Source organism: Archocentrus centrarchus, chromosome 12 (genome assembly GCF_007364275.1).
Source record: "Archocentrus centrarchus isolate MPI-CPG fArcCen1 chromosome 12, fArcCen1, whole genome shotgun sequence".
In the NCBI taxonomy this organism is placed as follows: Eukaryota; Metazoa; Chordata; class Actinopteri; order Cichliformes; family Cichlidae; genus Archocentrus; species Archocentrus centrarchus.
The window spans coordinates 21,104,462-21,124,606 of record NC_044357.1 but is presented as its reverse complement, the minus strand read 5'-3'; the positions used below and the strand labels follow the sequence as shown (position 1 = coordinate 21,124,606).

The 20,145-nt window shown below is 39.2% G+C and overlaps 2 protein-coding genes across 3 annotated transcripts; both read right to left on the bottom strand.

Annotated features, from left to right (window-relative positions):
* Nucleotides 1–209: 209 nt before the first annotated feature.
* phpt1 (phosphohistidine phosphatase 1) lies at nt 210–3,209 on the bottom strand. The gene is made up of 3 exons (XM_030742701.1): nt 2,827–3,209; nt 791–918; nt 210–634 (listed from the first exon to the last, which is right to left on the bottom strand). Exons 1-3 carry the CDS (start codon nt 2,990–2,992, stop codon nt 542–544), a joined length of 387 nt encoding a protein of 128 aa, XP_030598561.1. The 5' UTR covers nt 2,993–3,209; the 3' UTR covers nt 210–541.
* A 1,399-nt stretch (nt 3,210–4,608) lies between these two features.
* entpd2b (ectonucleoside triphosphate diphosphohydrolase 2b) lies at nt 4,609–17,711 on the bottom strand. Of its 2 annotated transcripts, XM_030742932.1 has the most exons (9): nt 17,473–17,709; nt 14,962–15,079; nt 13,178–13,328; nt 10,567–10,726; nt 10,075–10,302; nt 8,498–8,767; nt 5,681–5,800; nt 5,424–5,558; nt 4,615–5,303 (listed from the first exon to the last, which is right to left on the bottom strand). In XM_030742932.1, exons 1-9 carry the CDS (start codon nt 17,584–17,586, stop codon nt 5,088–5,090), a joined length of 1,512 nt encoding a protein of 503 aa, XP_030598792.1. In that variant the 5' UTR covers nt 17,587–17,709; the 3' UTR covers nt 4,615–5,087. The 2 variants fall into 2 exon arrangements, with proteins under 2 accessions (XP_030598794.1, XP_030598792.1); XM_030742934.1 differs by lacking the exon at nt 8,498–8,767 and having other exon boundaries at nt 4,609–5,303; nt 17,473–17,711.
* Between the last annotated feature and the right edge of the window lie 2,434 nt (nt 17,712–20,145).

Sequence of the window (20,145 nt, the reverse complement as noted above, 5' to 3'; positions counted from 1 at the left end):
AGATAAGCAAAGACACAGGATGTCGTCATTTTTCTGCTGTGCAATGGAAGGAATGCAGGAAAGCAGCTCAGAAGATAAGTACATATTTCAGCAAACGCAGATAAAAACCCCTACAACAACACCTGCAAGGTTTGATGTCCAACTTCAATTTACAAAGAAATTTATGAACCTACAACACGACTCTAAAACGAGTCTGTGAGAGAGGGGGCGTCAATCAAACTGCCACGGCCAGTTATTTATTTAAAATGTTTCCACATGAAATATTACATTTATTAAATTACAGACTACACTATGAAGGGCTTTATATGTTTTACATGAGAAAACAACATGAAAAAAATGAGCGTTGGGTAGTTGTTGTTGCATTAATACAAAATATCCTAATAATGGTATTTAGTGAGTTCCTTTGAGTCTGTTTTTGTTTATGAAGTCTGCAACTGACTCTGTAGTTTTTAACGTGTTCTGCCTGTTAATCAAGGGTTACAGAAAACGCCTGTCAGTCGATGAATACAGGGCATCAAGCAGAGGCTGGTCACAGTTCATTTCAGTAGCCTTCATTATCCCAGGTCACCTCATAATCTGGATACCGAGCCTTCAGTTTCTCAGTAGTCACCGCGTGGTTTGCTCTTCCAAATCCCTAAAATGAAAAGTCACATCAATGTTACATCAGGAGAATGAAATAACATTGATTTAAGCCACAAAAGAATAAGCAGAAGAAGATGAATGGATTGATGGACTGATGGATGGATATTATTCATACTTTTGCAGTATTTACTGAGCAGGATGCACTCACCATGGAGTATCCGTAGACATGGATCTTCTTGGCCTGGGGATCATGTTTGATTCTCCCTCCTCCGATACACTCACAGTCCAAGTGGCCGTCCTTTTCCAGCTCCTCCGCTACCTTCTCATAGATGTCAGCTGGAAGAAAGAGATATATAACTCATTAACAAAATGCTTTTGTAATGGATTTCATATCAAAGTATGAATTACTGCCTTACAAATAGAGCTGTTAGAAATGAAAACTGTGACTTGGAGTTTGTATGTTTATTTACAGAGCCAAACTTATGCGTGACAGTAAATACATTTTATTCCTACAGATTTTTTCCAGTTTCTATAGGAGATCATTTGTAAAATGACTTTTGCTTTAATAAAATGACAACACACACAAAAAGTGACATGTTTTACATTTCAGTGTTGTCCAGCAGAGAGCAGCATAGATCTGCCATCACTAAATGCAAAGGCACTGCAAACGCATTCATGCAGAAAAATACATCTTTTAAGATCAATGTATATGTATTTGGTTATTTAGAAGGCTTTCACTTATTGTAGGGTGTTTATATTTTGTCCAACTATATACTACTACAACTACTACATACTACTATATATAAATGAGAACTAACTATATAAACATCTCTCACTATAGGATAACACGATTCAAAACCACCATGAAACATTTGGTCACTGGGTGCTCCTAAAGGTAGAAAGCTGGCTGATATGATGGAGAGAAGGAAGGAGAGGTATAAGAGTGAAGAAAGGTCCACACAGGTGGACTACATCTTATGGTGATTTGTGACAGAAGGATAGCAGCAAGAGTGAAAAGGACGGTTAACAAGATGGTTGTGAGACCTGCTATGATGTTTAGATTGGAGATGGTGGCACTGACAGAAAGACAGAAGATCAAGCTGCAGGTGGCAGAGTTGAAGATGTTAAGATTTTCATTGGGAGTGACCAGAATGGGACAGAATCAGAAATGAGTGCATCAGAGGGGCAGCTCAGGCTGATCAAACAAAGTTAGAGAAGCAAGGCTGAGATGGTTTGGACATGTGCAGAGGGATAGTGGATATACTGGAGAAAGGATGCTGAATATGGAGCTGCCAGCCAGGAGGAATAGAGGAAGATCACACAGAAGATTTATGAATGTAGTGAAGGATGAAAATGTTAGAGATAGGGTGAGATGGAGGCAGATGATCTGCTGTGGATACCCCTAAATGGAGCAGCCAAAAGAATAATAATAATAATATGAGCTGAATAGCTATAATGATATCAAGTCATAACAGTGGCTCTTTACTTATTTACCTTAGACCTGTCACACTGCTATACGGTCCAGGTTGGGATTTTTTCCCGTGGAAAAAAAAAAAAATCTCATTTGTCTCTCCTGCACTCTTTACCTGTCATTCCTACATAGTGGAGTTTTTCAGTGAAAAAAAACTCAGCAGAGAAAAAAACCCAGTTACAGTCATGAAATAAACGACTGTCTCTTCAGCGGTCAGAATTATCCTCCTGTTTTCTCTCATTTGATGATGATGGCTCAGTCTCAACTCTCAACACACACACATGCACATTTCAAAAAGCGAACAAAAGTCTGGGAATTAAATTTTGTGCACGTACCCATGCACATCCAGACAGACATCTGTACTGTGTCAGCTATATGTGGAGGTGCAACAGGAAGCTACAGTGAGGCAGATACAATTTATTATGAATCTCATAATAATGGTAATAACAGCTTCTTATCAAATTGTGGCCTTGTGTCTGTAAGTGAAGTTGCTGCTTATGGTTGAGGCTTGAAAATGAGTTCAAAACGAACCTCCCTGTAGCCACGTCCATCATTTACATACAGTCTATAGGTACGGGCGTGAAAGAAGAACACGGGGGTGGGAGACAGATCCTGGAAATGGGTCTGTATTAGGACAGGAGAAGATGGACAGATGTTCAGGCACAGTTGTGTCACCCGGGAGTAGGTTTGTTATGTTTGAAGACCCCAGGATACATCGCTGATGATGTGTTCAGGTGCAGCTGGTGGTGTATTTTAGCGTGCCCCTGACTCACCGTGGTACTCAGCCCAGCCGTATCCCCGGACAATATCCACCTCCGAGTCATCCCCCTCTTCTCGGCTATGCACCCGGATCAGGACGTACTTAAACACCCCGGACGGGTCGATGTCTGCCTGCGGTATGTTGGCCATGAGAGCTGCCGCCTTCGTCTGTGTGCACATCTCTGAACTTCTCACGGAGCACACTAGCAAAGCAAGCACCAAACCAAACGCTCGTATTTTCCCAACAAGCTCCGTGCCCGTGCGTAGAAATTAAAACTAATACTCGGGTAGGACGTTGATATCTCTATATTGCAAGCTGAGGGGGAATGCAGAAACTATAAATCGTTACAACATAAAGGTCCTGCTCTACTTTCTTCCTTGCACCGCCATGATGCACAAAATAACTTCCGGTATGACCCTTCAGAATAAATAGTAATATAAGACTACTGCTACTACCAATATTAAGAAACATGCAGGTATTCCATGCGTGTTATGTTGTGTGACCTTTTCATTTTTTTTTAATTCTTGCAGTTCACGGAAAAGGCATGGCAATAACGCTGCGAGTCCCTAAATAGAAATGATTAGAAAACGTAATTTTGTTCTGAAGGCAATTTAATCATACTGGAAAAAAGCATTTTGGTAGTTGTAGTCCAAATGAAAGGTTTCAGGAATATTTAAACTATAAAGACCTGAACAAATAACATCCAAACGTTGAGTGTTTGCATTTAAATTTGGGGTATAAAATATCTGAAAAAAAGTAATTATGTTTTTAATTCTAGTTATAAACGTAAACTTTATATAGAATATGGGCATAAAGTTGTGGTCAGAATTTTACGTGCACTCATCATGGACATGAATGCTAATTTGGGAATGGTAATTTGGGGTTTTTAAGCATTTCTTTTTCCAGGGTGGAATAATTGTACAGCATTTATCTTTGATATATCTTTTTTAATCCACACTGGTCAAAAGTATATATACAGGCTCTAATGTATACATACCCCCGCCCCAACATTTGGTTACATGTCTAGCTGCTCATTTGAGATCTTTTGTGGTCGACACCCTCTCAGTCCATAGCAATATAAAACTTGCTTCACTGTGGACAGTGACACCGTTGTTCCAGCAGTTTCCAGTTTGGCTTGAGCCTTGGTGGTGCCTGGGTTGTTCCTGAATATCCTAACCAATTTCCCTTCATCTGAGGGTGACCGTTTGGATATTCTTCCAGACCTTGGCAAAGTGGTCACACATCTGAATAACTACTACTAGAAACTACAAGTTGTAGTCAGTCATAATCACTAATGAGAAGTTAAGAGACTGTAGAAGCTTCAGCACAACTTATCAAAAAATTTAAATGAATGTATGCATATATTTTTGACCCTGTGTGGAGTAGAGAAAATTCAAAATAAATTAACACTCGTTCACCCAATTCTTGTTCTAGTCATTAAAGATGTATGCTGTACAATCATTCCACCTTGGAAAAAGAACAAAGAAATCCTTAAAAGCCCCAAATTACCATGATATTTATGCCCATTATGAGTAGGCTGTAGCCACCATGATGTCACACATCGTTTAATGAGGTCCTGTTATGAAGCCTCAAGTTGTTCATCATTACAATGTTGATGAGAAGTCAAGGGTGGACCTGAGGAGGACAGCCAAACAACATATGATTGATGGGGTATTAGGCAATGAGAACACCCAGGATAATCCTCTTATTTGACTCCAATAATGACCAGAATTTACAAAATGGACTTAATATTTTATTCAGTATAAATTGAAGCTTGCTTCAGAAAAAGGCTTACTGAGGTCACAGAGTAATGGAGTAAAGGATGTTTTCCGGTAGACTTCCAGTCACTGCCTGGTGGCCATTAAAAAGGATGCACTTTTAAGGCACTTCCACAGTGCCTCCAATTTTCAGACTGAAGTAAAAGTACTCACTGTTAGCTTAAATTTAAGCAGGGTTACATTTTCAACAAATAGAGTGGTTGTATTCATTTTTATAAACACTGCACAATTTTAGGTTACAGCAACAAACTGTTAACATAAAGTTAACACATATATGTAGTGTTGAAACCTTTAGAGTGAGTGAGCACACCACAGTCTATGTTTAGCACAACTTTTTTTTTGCATTAGTTTAAAACAGGGGTAATGAGTATAAAACAAACAAACAAGGTATTATATATGCAGAATATGCTTAAATTACAAATCAAATCTAGCCCTATATCTTGTTGATTCAAGGTGTTCAAAGCCAAATAAAAAACACAGCTACATTATTTCTTAGCTAGATGGTGCTTTCACGGCCTCCTTTCTTCTGCCCATTAAAAGCTCTGAATAAGAAGAAAACTAGGACTGCAGCGAGGAGCAGAACAAAAAGAAAGATGAGTGATCCCCACACTCCTGGGGTCAGGGCCTTTCTCAGCTCCAGTCTCTCTGTGGGCAACAAATTGCTCAAACTCAGCATGTAGCCCAGAGCCCAACCCACCGTGGTGTCAGCAACCTGCAGGGTCAGCAACATATTAATGTAAATATATTTGTTTTGTTTTTTTAAATTTCCCCCCGTATTTGACTGAGGACTGACATTGTATATTCTTTTTTTGTAAATAAATGAAGTTGTCACCTTTTTCTGGAAGGAAATGTGTGGGAATGATGTGTCATTGAAGCCATATCCTCTCAACATGAGAGCATTGAGGAACACAGAGGCAGCACAGTAGTAGTGCAAACGAGACTTCTGCTCTGGAGCGAGAAGAGTCATCTGGAAAAAAAAAAAAAAAAAAAAAAAAGATTAAATACAATCAATATTTTTATGTGTAGTTTAAAATGTGCTACCAGAAAGAGATGTTCTGAAAAAATAAAGCAGAAATAAAAAATGATTACTTGGCTGAAACTCATGTTGCACACTCTTTTGGTTGCAACCTCTAGTTCTAAAGGAGAGCTCGCAGTGATGCCAGTGACTTGCTGAAGGAAGGAGTGAACATAGAAGAAGGCAGAGAACGCCTGATAACACAGAAAAGGGATAAAAAAAAAAAAAAAAAAAACTTTAATACTACAATGATATAACTACAGCAATACAATCACATTTTTAAAAATGCAATGAGGGGCCAAGTGGTGAGATGCAACAGTTGCTAGGAAACAAGTTGTGAGAACAGCAAGATGGACATGCACTTTGGAAAATCAAAAATCCACCTGATAAGTTTGGTCTGAAGATGATCTGCATCAATTTTGGTGAACACTGGACAAACTTTGTGACCTGTGAGAAATTTTGAAGCATTTCCATAAAATCCAATATGGCAGAAAATGACATAAGGTGCATTGAACTTGCCGAGATCTAAGATTCCAGTGGTACCTAGATTTTGAAAATTGTCCACTAGGGCCACAAGTTACAGTTGCAAATGCGAGTCCAACTTTGCCCCAGCGATGGTGCTACAGTGCTCAAGGTAGCAGCGCATAACTTGGTGAAAATGATAATGAGATTATCCCGAGGAAGTGTGCCCAATTTCACAGCTTTTGACCACATGGTTTTAGGGGCCGCCGATGATGACAACAACTACAATCACTATGGGTGCCTGCAGCCTTGCTGCTTGGCCCCAATTATTTACTGAGCATGCAGAAGGCTAAAGCCTACATTTTCTATGCACTGTAAAGGGCTGTTTACACAGGAAGTGACTGGCAGACATGTGGCAAACCAACCATATAAAGTTGATCATATTCAACAACTTCAAGTGAAAGCAGGCAAAATAACTGCTGGTGAACTTGAAGTCTCCCTGGACCAAGTTAAACTTTTTCTCAAATTTGAGGCACCTGATTGACCTATGACACAGTAGTAAACACATTAGAGGTTTACCTAGGCAACTGGAATCTGGAATGCCCTCTAGTGACCAACCATCTGTAGCATCTGTGTGAACAGGGCTTCAGGCTATATTGTGATTTATATGTAGCTCATCATTAGATGTTAGTGCAGTCATTTCAACATTTTTAACACAGTTAAAATGGCAGCTCTCCCCAAATAGAGTTTAAATGTTTTCCTCTCTTTATCCATCAAGATTGTTTTAGCTGGGAGTTGTTATGTTTTTGGAGATATCGGACTTCTCTTGAGTATAATAAAACTAGATGGCATTTGCCTTTAGCTGCTAAAAGCACCAAACAGTACCTTTGAAAAACTCAGCAGTAATGTCTTTGTCCAAAAATCCCAACCCAATTACTTCAAAATCTATAAGAATTGTGAGAAATTATTTTAGAATAGAAAAGATCTTTATTGTCATTGTTCACAAAACAATGAAAAACCGTTAGGCAGCTCTAGGTTTGATGTTAAGGACAAAAATGGACTACAGCATAAATATAAAATAGAGATAAAAGGTAAACCTAGTGAAGTAGCATCTACATAATAAATGTGCAATGTGGCACAAGAGGTGAGGATGATAATACAAAAGATATACATACATACACACACACACACACACACACACACACACACACACACACACACACACACACACACACACACACACACACACACACACACACACACACTTAGAAGCTTAGAATTCTCAGTGTGTTGGTAGAATTCTTCCTTTGTTGTGACAATTCTTAGAAGCTTAGAAGCTTAGAATTCTCAATGTGTTGGTAGAATTCTTCCTTTGTTGTGACAATTCTTAATTTGATCTTTCTTTAATACTAGCTTTGAATTAGAATTCTCAGTGCGCTGCTTGAATGAAGACATTGTTCTTACAATTCTGAATATGATCTTTGAATACTGGCTTTGAGCTTAGAATTCTCAATGTGTTGGTAGAATTCTTCCTTTGTTGTGACAATTCTTAGAATATACACACACACAGAGTCATGGGTGAACAAGGAGTAGAGTAGGAGACTGAGAACACCCCCCTTATGGTGTGCAGGTGTTCAGGATGAGAGTGGATGATGTGTGATCTCCTATCACAACATTTTGGGATCTGTTGTTCAGCAAGTCCAGTATCCATGTACACAGTGAACTGACCAAGTTCAAGTTGCTCAGTTTTTGAACCAGTTTGTGGGGTAAAGTTGTATTAAAAACTGAGCTAAAAATCCACAAACAGTATTCTTACATAGGAGATTTCACAGCCCTGATGTGTAAGAGCTACCCTTGACAGAAGACGTGATTTTGACAGCTACAGCAGTACGTAAACAATTATGGCATCACCCTCAGCTGAGCTGTAGTGTTAGGTAGCTGCACTCTTTTGCTCGGTGGATTACACCACAGGAAATTTTTTTGAGTAACTAGGTAATAAGCTAGTAAAGCATTTCTGCCAAGTTTTTTCAAATTAATTTCATGCTCTGAGAACCAGAATGCAATTCCCATTAAATTCAAGGGAACAACAATCTAGATGGATTAACAGCTCTACAGACCAGAGGAAAAAAAATAAATGTTAATTTGTTTGGGGGTTTATTGGTTTAAAGCATATTCCCCTAGAAGGGAATACGCTCATTCTACTCAAATATTTAATTCAACTATGCAATCTAAAAAATATAGTGAAGTTCTTTTGTGAGTGTGTAGTGTGGTTTGCAATAATGTTACTTACATAATCTTTGAAAAATAATGCAGTATGGCAGTTTTTAAATTAAAGATTAAGGAATTGTGAGAAGAAAGCTACGATTGTGGCGATACCTTGTGCACACAGGCTGACCTTTTAGTTTGAAATGCATCTCCTCTTTTCTTACCATGAAACCTCCGGTGACATTTGGTTGGAAGACTCTGTCAAATGAGCACTGAGAGAAGGGACAGCCTTCGAAGGAGAAGACTCCAGACACGTTACCCAGACAATGTTTATAATGTCCAGTGCCATGTACTGTCACAGAGGCATGAGGGTCATAGGAGCTGGGTTTGTACTTCGCTGTACACGGGGACTCAAGTATACTGCTCAACTTCACCACCCTGCTGTGGTCTGCAGGATAGCAGGGGTGAGCGACAGATTGGGGGTAACCCTGAGACTGAGAGAGAGACACACACACAAACACATTGATTACAATGATTTTATATATTCTCCAACACTGGAATGGCCAATTTTACTGGTCAGGTTGAGCTTATTAAAAGATATATCAATATGGTTAGATATGGCCCTCTCTAAGTAACAAGAAACTGCAGTAAAATATCCAAAGTAGTGTTTCCATTTCTTATTGTTTTGTTTTTAGGCTGCAAACTATCTTGCTCAGTAAGTCAACTGCAAACTAACTGTATGCAATTTGAAGGGGATCTTGACTGAATGATTTTTTTTTTTTTTTTCCCACAGAAGGCATTTACAAAATGGATTTCAAACATTTTCATGCAACTCAATTTAAGCATGTGCCAGTTTAGAGCCAGATACCTACATTTAAAAGTTTTTCTATTATAGCAGTGAATATTTCTGAGCTTCAAAGCTAAATTCCAATAATATCCAACATTTAGATGCAAGACCAGGAGAAAACAGATTTCAGAAAGCACTGAAGCACAATGTTTTTGTCATTTCTGTGTTTGTTTGGCAGTCAGTGTTCCTCTGTGAGGGTTTGTGTTACAGCCCAGGCTATCTTCGACCTGACTGTCTTTCCCTGTGTTTATGCAACATTTTGAAATCTGCTTTAGATGAACGGAGTCCAAGAGGAGCCCCGCAGAGGGATCCCTCTGCGGGGCTCCTCTTGGACTGATGGGTTTGCCTGGTGAAGTGTCTGTTGCTGATTTGCCCGTCTGCAACATCCTGCTTTTTAAAAAGCCTTGTTCTCCTTGATCACTATACAGGTGTGCAACATTTTGTTTTACTCAAACTTGGGGGGCCTCAGTTTCCAGTCATTATTTGGAAAGGACATGTCAGTTTAAGATGTTCATTTACAAGGCTATTAACTTTTAATCTTTCCCTTATTTTTATATTAGATTTTCATTTGAAGTGGTTTGTATAGGTTTAAAAGTGGTATTTTCATATTGTCTCACTTGTAAAGAGCTGTGAATAAAAATATTGTACATTAACAAGCAAAAGCTTCCCAGTTCCATCCCAGGAGGAAACAAATCCCTCTGGGGTTGCATCAGAAAGGACATCCAGTGTGAAAAAGATCTACCAAATCAAACCTGCTGTGGTGTCCCCTTGTGAATAAGGGAGCAGCTGAAAGTAGAGTTTTTTAGTATAGTAAAGTATGACAAAAAGCATGACCTTTCATGGTGTGGATCCAACTTCGATCCAACTCACTTTTTTCTGAATGCAGAACATCAAATGCCAGAGCATTAGCATTTAAATCTGGTGTAAAATCCTGAAAAACACTCATGATGTTACCTTCATGATATGAGCCAGCAGTCTTTTGAGGAACTGGTCCTTCCCATAGCACAGGAAGCTGTGTGTGTACAGAGTGTACTTGTGACCATAAAGACGTAGCTTCATCAGGTCGTCTGTGTCCTCGATTTTTTCCTGAGTAGCAAACGTTATCTGTGTGGACGCTCCGCCCAGATCGAGGGCTCCCACTGTGGGTCTGCTGGGGCTGAACCAGTGCCCCTCGAATCCATACTGCAAAAGAAATAGTCACAAAAACCCAGCTTCATCCAGTGTTCACATCTCTGCTCTGGAAAAGTATAAACAAGTTAAACTAATGCCTTATCTGAATATTCAAACTAATTTTCAAAAAACTTGTAACACTGTACAAAAACTTTTATAAGGTTATTGATCTGGTGTGGAAGTTCCATGGTGATAGCTATAACTGACTTGTAGTCTCCCTGTTAATAAACATGCAGATTACTCCTGATTAAAAACTTAAAAACTGCATTCGGGTACCTTAATAAAGTTCTCTGAGAGATAGTTAACTGTGACCCAGCCATATGCTCCCTCTTCTTTGCCACTCAGTATGGCTGCTCCCCGGTAGTCGAACGGGTACGACTGGATTTTGTGGCTCACTTCCTTCAGAATCTGAGCAGACAGCTCTGGACTAGATAAACTGGAAAAAAAAAAAAAAAATCTAGTTTTACTGACTGGACTTTCACCAAGTCATTATGAAGTATGATGTGCTTTTGATGCTCATTTCCTCCTTAAGCTTCAGCATCACTCTTGGCCTTGAAAACTGTAAATGTTCAAAAGATCTTTAAAACTTTATTTGAAATTTGGATGGAGATGCCACAGTGAAATCAGTTACACATGTTTTTCCCAGGACTGCAGTCATGAAAAACTTCGCACTGGACTCATCCCTGACAAAAATCAGTCCATTACTTCTTTGTGTGTGAATTGTGCAGACAAGAACTATACAAATAACAGCTGCAGGCATAGAAGATAAGAGTGAAAACTGACATTTGAATTGTTTAACTGAAATCATTTCTAAGCTGTAATTCACGTTCATGATGTCATAAAGCCTTCCAGGAAAGTAAAACTCAAAATGCAGCTAGGCCGAGGAATTGAAAGAGGGGGTTATAAAGCTCTTTGAAAGTTCAGCTCATTTCTGAAGCCCATCAAATTAAGGTTATGTTTTACAGAATATTAAAGTTTATTGACAGTACTGCATGATAAACATTTTGATGAGCATTCACGCTGATACTTGTCACAAACAAAACAGGCCAAACTATAAAATTGTTCATGCATGGAGATACATTTGTACCAAAACAGCTTTTAAGACACATTTGCAAGAACCAAGTGATTTGCACATGCACCTAAGTTAGACTGAGCGACTGTCCAGCTGTTTTCTGCTGCATATTTGCATCAAGTTAAGGCACGCACACGTCAAAAGGATGCTTTCTTCCTGACAGGGTTCTACAAGACATTTTAGAAATGTCATTTTAATCCATTGATATCTGCCTGAAACTTAGTTGTGTAAACTGACTGAAAATAATAAAGAGGGCTTCCTGCCTAAAGGCAAAGTTAAGCCATTAAACCACACAAATTTGAATAAATGTAAACTATTGTCAACCCTGCTTTGCATTTCCAACTCTCTGTCTTCATCTGTATGTCCCGTCACCATCCCCACTGTGTGCTTTTAACCCTTTGTTTGACTGCACTTTGGGCCCCATTGCTGCATGCCCTCCACCAGGCACAATGGAACTGGTACAATGTAAAACATATCCTGCTCAGGATACTAGAGATCAGCACATATAAACCAACTGCATGCTGGCCAGTGGATTCTCTGGAAAAAGAACATCACCATTCCTGGAACATCCCATGAACCTCAATGTGTACATATTTGTGTTAATGTGTTTCTTTCCAATAAGAAATACAGAAGCTTTCATTTTTGCTCCCTTGCTACAGATGGCTGCAAGCAGTTTTAAAGCTATTCTGTTGTTCTATAAAAGGCCTTAATACAACAAAATGATCTTTTAATTAAAAAAAAAAAACAACAAAAAAAAAAAAAGGCACTTAAGCCTTATAAAATTTGCAGGCTGATTTTTGATTTGTCCTCAGACCATTTAATACAACCAGGGCTGCTGCTGAAAGAATCTGACTAAAATGGTCTTACATGAAACAGGATTACCTACATTTAAGCAGTTCTTTGGCAAACCACACAGATATTATAGTAAGAGCTTTGCAAGTGAGAGATGTGGCACTCAAAATATTGAGGTTTCATGGTGGGAAACACACATGCAGACACCAACTTTCATCTATCCCACAAAGGCACAACAGAAATCTGAAATCTCACATTTGGACTCAGACCAAAGCGTAGATTTTGACTATTCTTTGTCCAAGCAGTTCTCACATTGGCCTGACTCAGTTTGGTTTCTTTGCAGCAAGTCAACCATAAAGGCCTCGGTCATTTCTGCTACTGAGGCTTCATTTTAGGCTGATGACGCTAATTAACTTATGTTCTGAAGCAGAAAGATCTCTTAAATTTCCCTTTTCCTGGGACAGTCTGTCATATTCAGTGTTTGTTGCTTTTTGTGACCAACAAACACTGTTTCTTATGCAGTTGTCAAACAGGGCTATTCGCTGCATACCAACACAACTGACAGCAACTACTGCACACCTCTTAGGTGATGACCTCATGAAGCTGGTTAGGATTTGCCAGTGGAGTTCAAAGATGTCATTACAGCTGACAGTGGCTACTTTGAGAACCCTTAAATAAGATATTTTACTTTGTTTTCACTTTCCTCAGATTTCTTCTGTATTGTTCTGACAGGTACTACATCTGCCACAGACATCATTATAGTCACACAAAAGCATATTTTTTGCCCACTGGAGGGTAATCAATACATCATTCATCCTTATGAAATTCATTTCCTTTAAATACTGTGCAAGTTAGTTAATAAGGCTAGTATGGATTGCCATTTTAGCTTTATTACTGTTTACAAATGGGGCAACACAAGGCAGTCAGATTTGCTTGAAACCAAAGCAAAGTGAAGGTGACGCAAGAATAAAAAGACACATGGAAACAAAACAAAAATAAATACAGACATATGCATTGACTCACTGCAGAAGCCTCATGCCAGCTGTGGCTCCCAGGTACACAGGTGTGAGCTGGTGCCTGTCTTTCGGGATGTTCTTCACCGCGTGATCCAGACATGCCTCTAAGCTCTTCCCTGCTGCTCCCAGCTGGCCTGCATAGCTTGCAATCCCACCACCTTAGTGAGTGATGAACAGGTCAACAAGCAAAATATATCAGATAACCAACCAACCAATCAACATGATGATACCTTCTCTCACACACGAAAGTGTTGCTAGCTGTGACTTATATGCTAGTGGTGATGCAATACTAGAAATGCCAGCTGCATGGAAACTCATTCACTGAATATATATAGAAATTCATAAAAGCAAGTGATCAGTATTTACTCATAGAAACAAAGAAACATTAAATTAAAATATAAAACAGAACATGCAATACAAAAAAAATATATATATAATATAAACCTTCACTGCACACAATAGAATTGATTAAAAACAAACAAACAAAAAAAAAAAAAAAAAAAAAACACTGAATGTTTTAACAATGCATTCGTCTACAGATCCTGTCTCAAGGTCATCTTTATAATTATGAAACATGACAGTATAAACATCGTGCTCATGAATAACACGGGGGAAAAAAAAAAGTGTTTGTCCAACACATGATTAAAAGCCTTTTGGCAGGAGTGGCAAACCACAAAGCTCAACTCTGACTCATTCCTGACTCATGACTGCCACTAGACAAAGATTTGCTTGCACATCAGTGCAGTGATGCAGTATTATGACCCATTCACAAAAAACCCCATGCCTAATTTCACACCACCCACTCATTATAATTTCCAGTATTTCTCATTTGTCAACCAGTACATAAATTACAGTGCAGTGTGAGGAGTTTTACTGAGGACTCCTGGTATAATTTTACTATCAGTTGAGTAAAGGTATACTGCATGTATGTTATGTTGTAATTCGATGAACTACACCTGCTAGGTATGAACTTAAGGGTAGTTAATTTATAATGAATGTATAAAGTTATGTTGGTAGCTAAGACGGTTCAGATTAGTCCAAATTCAACTTACAAACATTGGATAGATGGAGGTGGGAACATCAAGGTCTATGGCTGTTTTTTTTGGGAAGATTATAATTGTATTTAATAATGGATTTGTCAACTCTGAAGTCTACAAAAAGAAGAAAAAAAAAAAAAATATTGCTTTCACACGGGCACTGCAGTCCTGAACTTTTATAGATATTACCTGACAGAGGAACATGGTACAATGTAAATGTCTGCAGTCAGACTGTACTGGGGAACTAGAAGGTTAAAGACCAGATAATATCCAAAGTCTGTGTGAGGATGGATTTTACTGATGTGAGAGTAGTGCAGATAACATTTTGGGGGATTCGCTGCTAGGGCGGGGGCACCACATCTGCTGCCTCCTGCAAGTTTCCTCACAGCTCCCTCACCTGAACTCCATGGAGTCTTTCCAGGCAGAATATTTCCCACTGTGTGCTACATGTGAGAAAGGACAGCTATGGAAAATATCCTGACCAGATTCTCCTAAAGTTGCACAGTTTGCGTGTAAAAATGGCAACAGAGATGGGGAAACAGTAATCTCACTGATGCCCTAGTTTGAATAGGAATAGAAACTTTATGCTTAAATATGACAAGACTTCCATTTAACTAACTGTGCTGGTTTCAAATATGTGCCACACAAATGGCACATACTGACTTTCCTGCAAATCTTTATTGCACTCTGGTAGAGTCTGATATACAAAACAATGTTTTTCATGCAGAAAGTGCTACTTACTTATAATACCTACCCTCAGCATGACATTTACTGTGCTGGGTGACAACGGCTGTGCCATTTTGCTTATTTCCTGGCCACTTGTATATGTACAAAGATGTGTGTGATGATCCAGCATCCAGGACAATCCCATACTGCAGAGAAGGAAACTGATGTTAGCATCTGGCTGCAGACTAGGCTGCTTGCTAGGCAGCCTTACGGGTTTTAGATTGCACAAGTGCACATTTGTGTTTAGAAAACAGTGATTACATTGACGTTCTGCTGTAAGCCAGCAGTAAAAGATCTTTGTGACAAGACTGATTTCATGGATAAGTGGAAGAGGATGGATGGATTTTGTTATGGCTATTATGGCATTCCAACATCCAAAAACATGTTAGTGGAGTTTAAGTCAAAAGATACCATTTAGGAAGAGTTGGCCAACTTATTTTTAGTTTTATGGAGCAAAAATATTTCGCCATGTGATCAATTTCTGCTTATTCATTTTATTTTCATATTATGGCTCTCAAGTAAAGTATTTTTTTGTCTAAATCATATTTTCAATATTTGGTTCAGTTTTTAGTGTATTCTAAAAAGGGTGTCTATGTGGAGTATGTGGAGAAGCACTGCAAGAGCCTTAGAGATCATCATATGTGCTAGAATGTCCCAGATCCAACATGGATCACTATAATGAACTGATCTTTGCCACCCGTATTTCACACCTGATCTTTGGCTTTTCAGTTTAATGCATGGTTTCAGTGATTTGCAGCATCCAGGCTTTTTTGAAATGGGTTAAGATATTACACTATTGGCATATTTTAATGAAATTATAAAAATAAAATAAATGTAGCAACAACTTCTATCATAATAACAAAAAATATCTAATTATAAAATGCTGAGTCACTGAAGTTAAATTAGATCTGGAATTTTTACAAGGCTGAGGCTGTCATACACTGACATCTGAGGCTAAACTCTGCTTTGTCATAACTATAAGTTTATGCTGTATGCTACAGTATAAATGCTCACCACTGTTTTTGAAAATGCTTCATAGCATTTATGTTATTATTCTTGAAAGGGTAGTTGTAAAACAGCTAACTGATCATCTGCAGAGGAACGGTTTATTTGAAGAGTTTCAGTAGGGTTTCAGAATTCATCACAGTACATCACATACCCCATCTTATCTTAAAGACCTCACAGTATCACATCACCTAAATAGAGCACTGGGAGGCAGAGCCTTCAGCTTTCAGGCCCCTCATCTGTGGAACCAGCTCCCAGTTTGGATTCAGGAAACAGACACCTTTTCTATTTTTAAAATTAGGCTTAAAAGTTTTCTTTATGATAAAGCTTATAGTTAGGGCTGGATCAGGTGACCCTGAACCATCCCTTAGTTACGCTGCAATAGGCCTAGGCTGCTGGGGATGCTTCCCATGATGCACTGAATGTTTCTTTTTTACTCACCTCTTTTCACTCTCTGTGTTAATACACCACTCTGCATTTAATCATTAGTTATTATTAATCTATGGCTCGCTTCCTCAGTGTTTTCTTTTTTTTTTTTTTTTGGTCTTGTCTCCCCCTCACCCCCAACTGGTCGTGGCAGATGACTGCCCCTCGCTGGTTCAGCCAGAGGTTTCTTCTTGTTAAATGGGAGTTTTTCCTTCCCACTGTTAATGTAAAGCATCTTGTGGCGACTTGTGATTTGGCACTATATAAATATGAATTGAACTGGACTGAATTGAATGTTCAAAGGAAGTCACTTTATGTAGCCAGGCAAATTTCATTGTACTTCCTCAAATAAAATAGCCTCTGATAGTGTTGCCACTTTTACCACAACACAGAATAGCAAATCACTACAACTTCAATGCCTGATGAAAAGAAAGGAACCTGGAGAGTATGTTGAAATCTGGTCAAGTAAGAGTCCATGTGACTGACAATCCAAAGGGAAGGGAGCACACAGGCACATTTGCACAAACAGCATCGCAGATCAGTGCAGCAGGTGAACAGCACCATGTTGCTCATCCTCTATAATAATAATTCATCATTACTGTTGTGCACTCAGCTGTAAGGAATCATTCCAACACTTGGCAAACAAAAGACGAGATGCTCTAATTATCTGTTCAGTTCTTTCAATACACTACTCTAACTGCTGCATTTGTCTCCTGGAGGGGGAAAAAAAAAAAAAAGTAGAAGAAAACCTTTGTGCCTGGTTTCTGAGACTGGATTCCCACGTTATTATGGGTGAAAGGGGAGCTACTGTATACTGAAAAGGGAACCATGGAATATTAAGTTGGTAACACAAAATGAGGCAACAGAAGTAACAGAAAGATGAATGATGAATTGCATGCAGCAGTCCACTTGCAATTATCATGGCCCTATATGTTTTTTAAATATACACAAGTAAGAGTAGCTATGGGTTGTTACATCCAGGTAGCAGGTTACTGCCCCTGAATTCCCTAGTCTCACACATTTTTGTTTTGTGTGTGTAACACCTGTTTTCACACCCTTCACGCAACACGCTGACACACACCGATCCGAAATACACAGCGGAGCTTACCCTGAGCCCAGGTTCCTCCTGAACATCCTTTGTGGGAATAGTAAGGAGCAGAATTCCAACAAGTCCACACACCAGCACCGCTACGGGGACGAGATGAGCAGCCCGCTGAGCCATGAAGCGAAATTGAGAAGCGCAGCTCTTCTCTGCGCCTGTTGGAAATCTAAGCGCTAAATTAACGGCGGATAAGTAGGAGAACTGGCTGGCTGCCAGATGATCGGAGGACTAGTTCATAAAACCAGAACTGAGACATGCAGGATTCCAGAGAAAAGCATCAGTGCATGCTGGCTTTAATTTTCCAAATCAGGTGGTGCGCCCACGTGTAAATGATTCGTATAATTGTATGACTTTCTGATGATTAATTGAGCGCACACATTTCAGAATACGTCAAATCAAGAAAGCAACGGCTACAAGTGGAAGCTTATGCGGAAGTATATCACATAATATTTAAAAGCAAGAAAATGCGCTTGCTATGATAAGGGGCGGAGACAAAGCGTGGCCACGGGTGGCCATGACCACCACAGACTGAAGGGGTCATTTTATTATCATCAGAACAATAAAGCTGTAGCAGACCTGTGAAATTTTCAAATGTAAGTAAATTTGAAAACTGTCACATTGGGCTTATCTTGCAGTCTGATTTACTTACTTTTGCCTGCATATGCAGCAGGCCTGTCATTATATAATTCTAATGTAAGTATGTTTTGGTAAACATAATACAAAAATAACACAGGTTTTATCAGTGTCCAAGTATATGTAGACCAAACTGTACAAAAGCCCATCTGTTATCATCTTTATCCTATAATGAAACATTTCTATACTGGTGGGAATGCTCTTTTTCAGGATGACAATGCCTCCATCCTTACTGAGCTGGAGATCTGAGTTGAGATCTGTCTTTCACCAGAGCTGAACACTACTTCAAACCAATGGCAACATGTGGGACGTCTTATATTGGTTTTCCCTTTATCACCCGTTTTTAGGTCAGTGCAAGTTCTGTTGAATGTAACAGGGTAAAGCCAACGAATAAAAGAACCTTGGAGGACTCATGTCAGTCTTGTGGAAATCCTTCATAATGTAAAATTGAAAATGTAGTTCTAAAAGGGGCCAGGTGCCCTAAAGCCAAAAAAAGAAAAAGCAAAATAAAAATTTTTTCTATGTTCTCTGTTCATCCACTTTGGCAGAATCTCAATGGTTATAGGCATGCAGATGTGGTCAAGACAAACTGCTGAAGTTCAAATTGAGTAATGGAATGGGGGAGAAAGAAGATTTTTCAGGAACTGATGATCTACTGGGAATTTCTTACAAAACCATCTCTAGGGTTTACATGGTTTGAAAAAGAATGAATATCCATTCAGCAGCAGTTCTCTGGGTGAAAATGTCTTGTTGTTGCCAGAGGTCCGAGGAGAATGGCTAGACTGCTTCAAGTTGATAGGAGGACAACAGTAACTCAACATGCCTTTTAAAATAAATAAATTTTCTGGCACACTTTGAGCCCATTAGTACCAACTGACAATTGTTTAAACACCACAGTCTACCTGAGTATTGTTGCTGACATTGCCCATCCCTTCATGACCACATGGCTGCTTCCAGCAGATTGATGCACTATGTCTCAAAGCTTATATAATCTCAAACTAGTTTCTTGAATATGACAATGAGCTCACTGTCTCCTATTTCAACACTGAGATGTGTTGAAATGGGAGATTTCAATATACAGCCAACAAATATTTAGCAATTGTGTGATGCTATCGTGTCAATATGGAACAAAATCTCTGAGGAATGTTTCCATCACCTTGATGAATCTATGCCATGAAGAATTAAGGCAATTCTGAGGGTCAAAGGGCCTGGCATGTCAGCATCCATGTTTGGTTCAAACATGCAGTTTTCTAAGGGGTGCTTTTTGCCTTGACTGATTATGTTGACTCAAGGTGAGTCCGGCTGCTGCAGCTCAGCCGAAGGTCCACCTTATTTAGGCCAGATGTCAACACTTGCACTTGCCGTAGCTCATATCAGTCCTGGCTCATGACACATATGCTATAAATGCTATAAATGCCAATATGAGCCCAGATTAGGCCAGAATAAGTCTACTAAATGCCTCATCTACTGCAGTGCCTGCTGTCCTGTTATGGATTTCACTTGAGAAAGCAAAGTCAGACCTGAATTTAAATTCCAGCCAAGTCCTTTTCAAAAAGCCTCCAGTGAATGGAAATAGCTCCAAGGCTACTAGAACCATGGAAGGAAAAATCTTTTGCCATGGCCAGAGCTGCAGAGAAAAGAGTGGCCTGCTGCTCATTTACATTCAGCAGTTAGCCAGGGTGGAGCTACTGTCTAATTGCTGCCTGCTCATCTGGTTGTTAATTCAAGACACAGAAAAAAAATATGATTCATATTGGTTCAATCATGAATGGAAATGGGTGGCTTAAATTGACAGAGATCCTGGTTTCTGGACTGAAGAGCTGCAGAGCTGGTTGTTTTCAATCAGTATTTGCATGTGAATGGGTGCAGCCTAAAACTCGACTTGCAAATTGTCCTCTATTGAATGACGTGTTTTCACCAGAGGCCTATACTTTCTTTGTGTATGCACTTTTTGTAAAGTCTATTTTCTCCAAAATCCTTTTTGTTGGCAGGCTCTAAATTTAGCAGGACACATAATGAGTTATTTTTCACTTTATCACTCATAGC

Bases quoted from the DNA above. Each gene is read 5' to 3' on its own strand.
- entpd2b (XM_030742932.1), bottom strand. From the start codon at position 17,586: ATGGCTCAGCGGGCTGCTCATCTCGTCCCCGTAGCGGTGCTGGTGTGT. The intron at 8,768-10,074 runs GTAACATCATGA...TCTCTCTCTCAG, and splicing joins TGCTGGCTCATATCATGAAG to TCTCAGGGTTACCCCCAATC. The intron at 5,304-5,423 runs GTGACAACTTCA...CTGACCCTGCAG, and splicing joins ACATTTCCTTCCAGAAAAAG to GTTGCTGACACCACGGTGGG.
- phpt1 (XM_030742701.1), bottom strand. From the start codon at position 2,992: ATGTGCACACAGACGAAGGCGGCAGCTCTCATGGCCAACATACCGCAG. The intron at 919-2,826 runs GTGAGTCAGGGG...TCTTTCTTCCAG, and splicing joins CGGCTGGGCTGAGTACCACG to CTGACATCTATGAGAAGGTA. The intron at 635-790 runs GTGAGTGCATCC...TTTTCATTTTAG, and splicing joins ATGTCTACGGATACTCCATG to GGATTTGGAAGAGCAAACCA.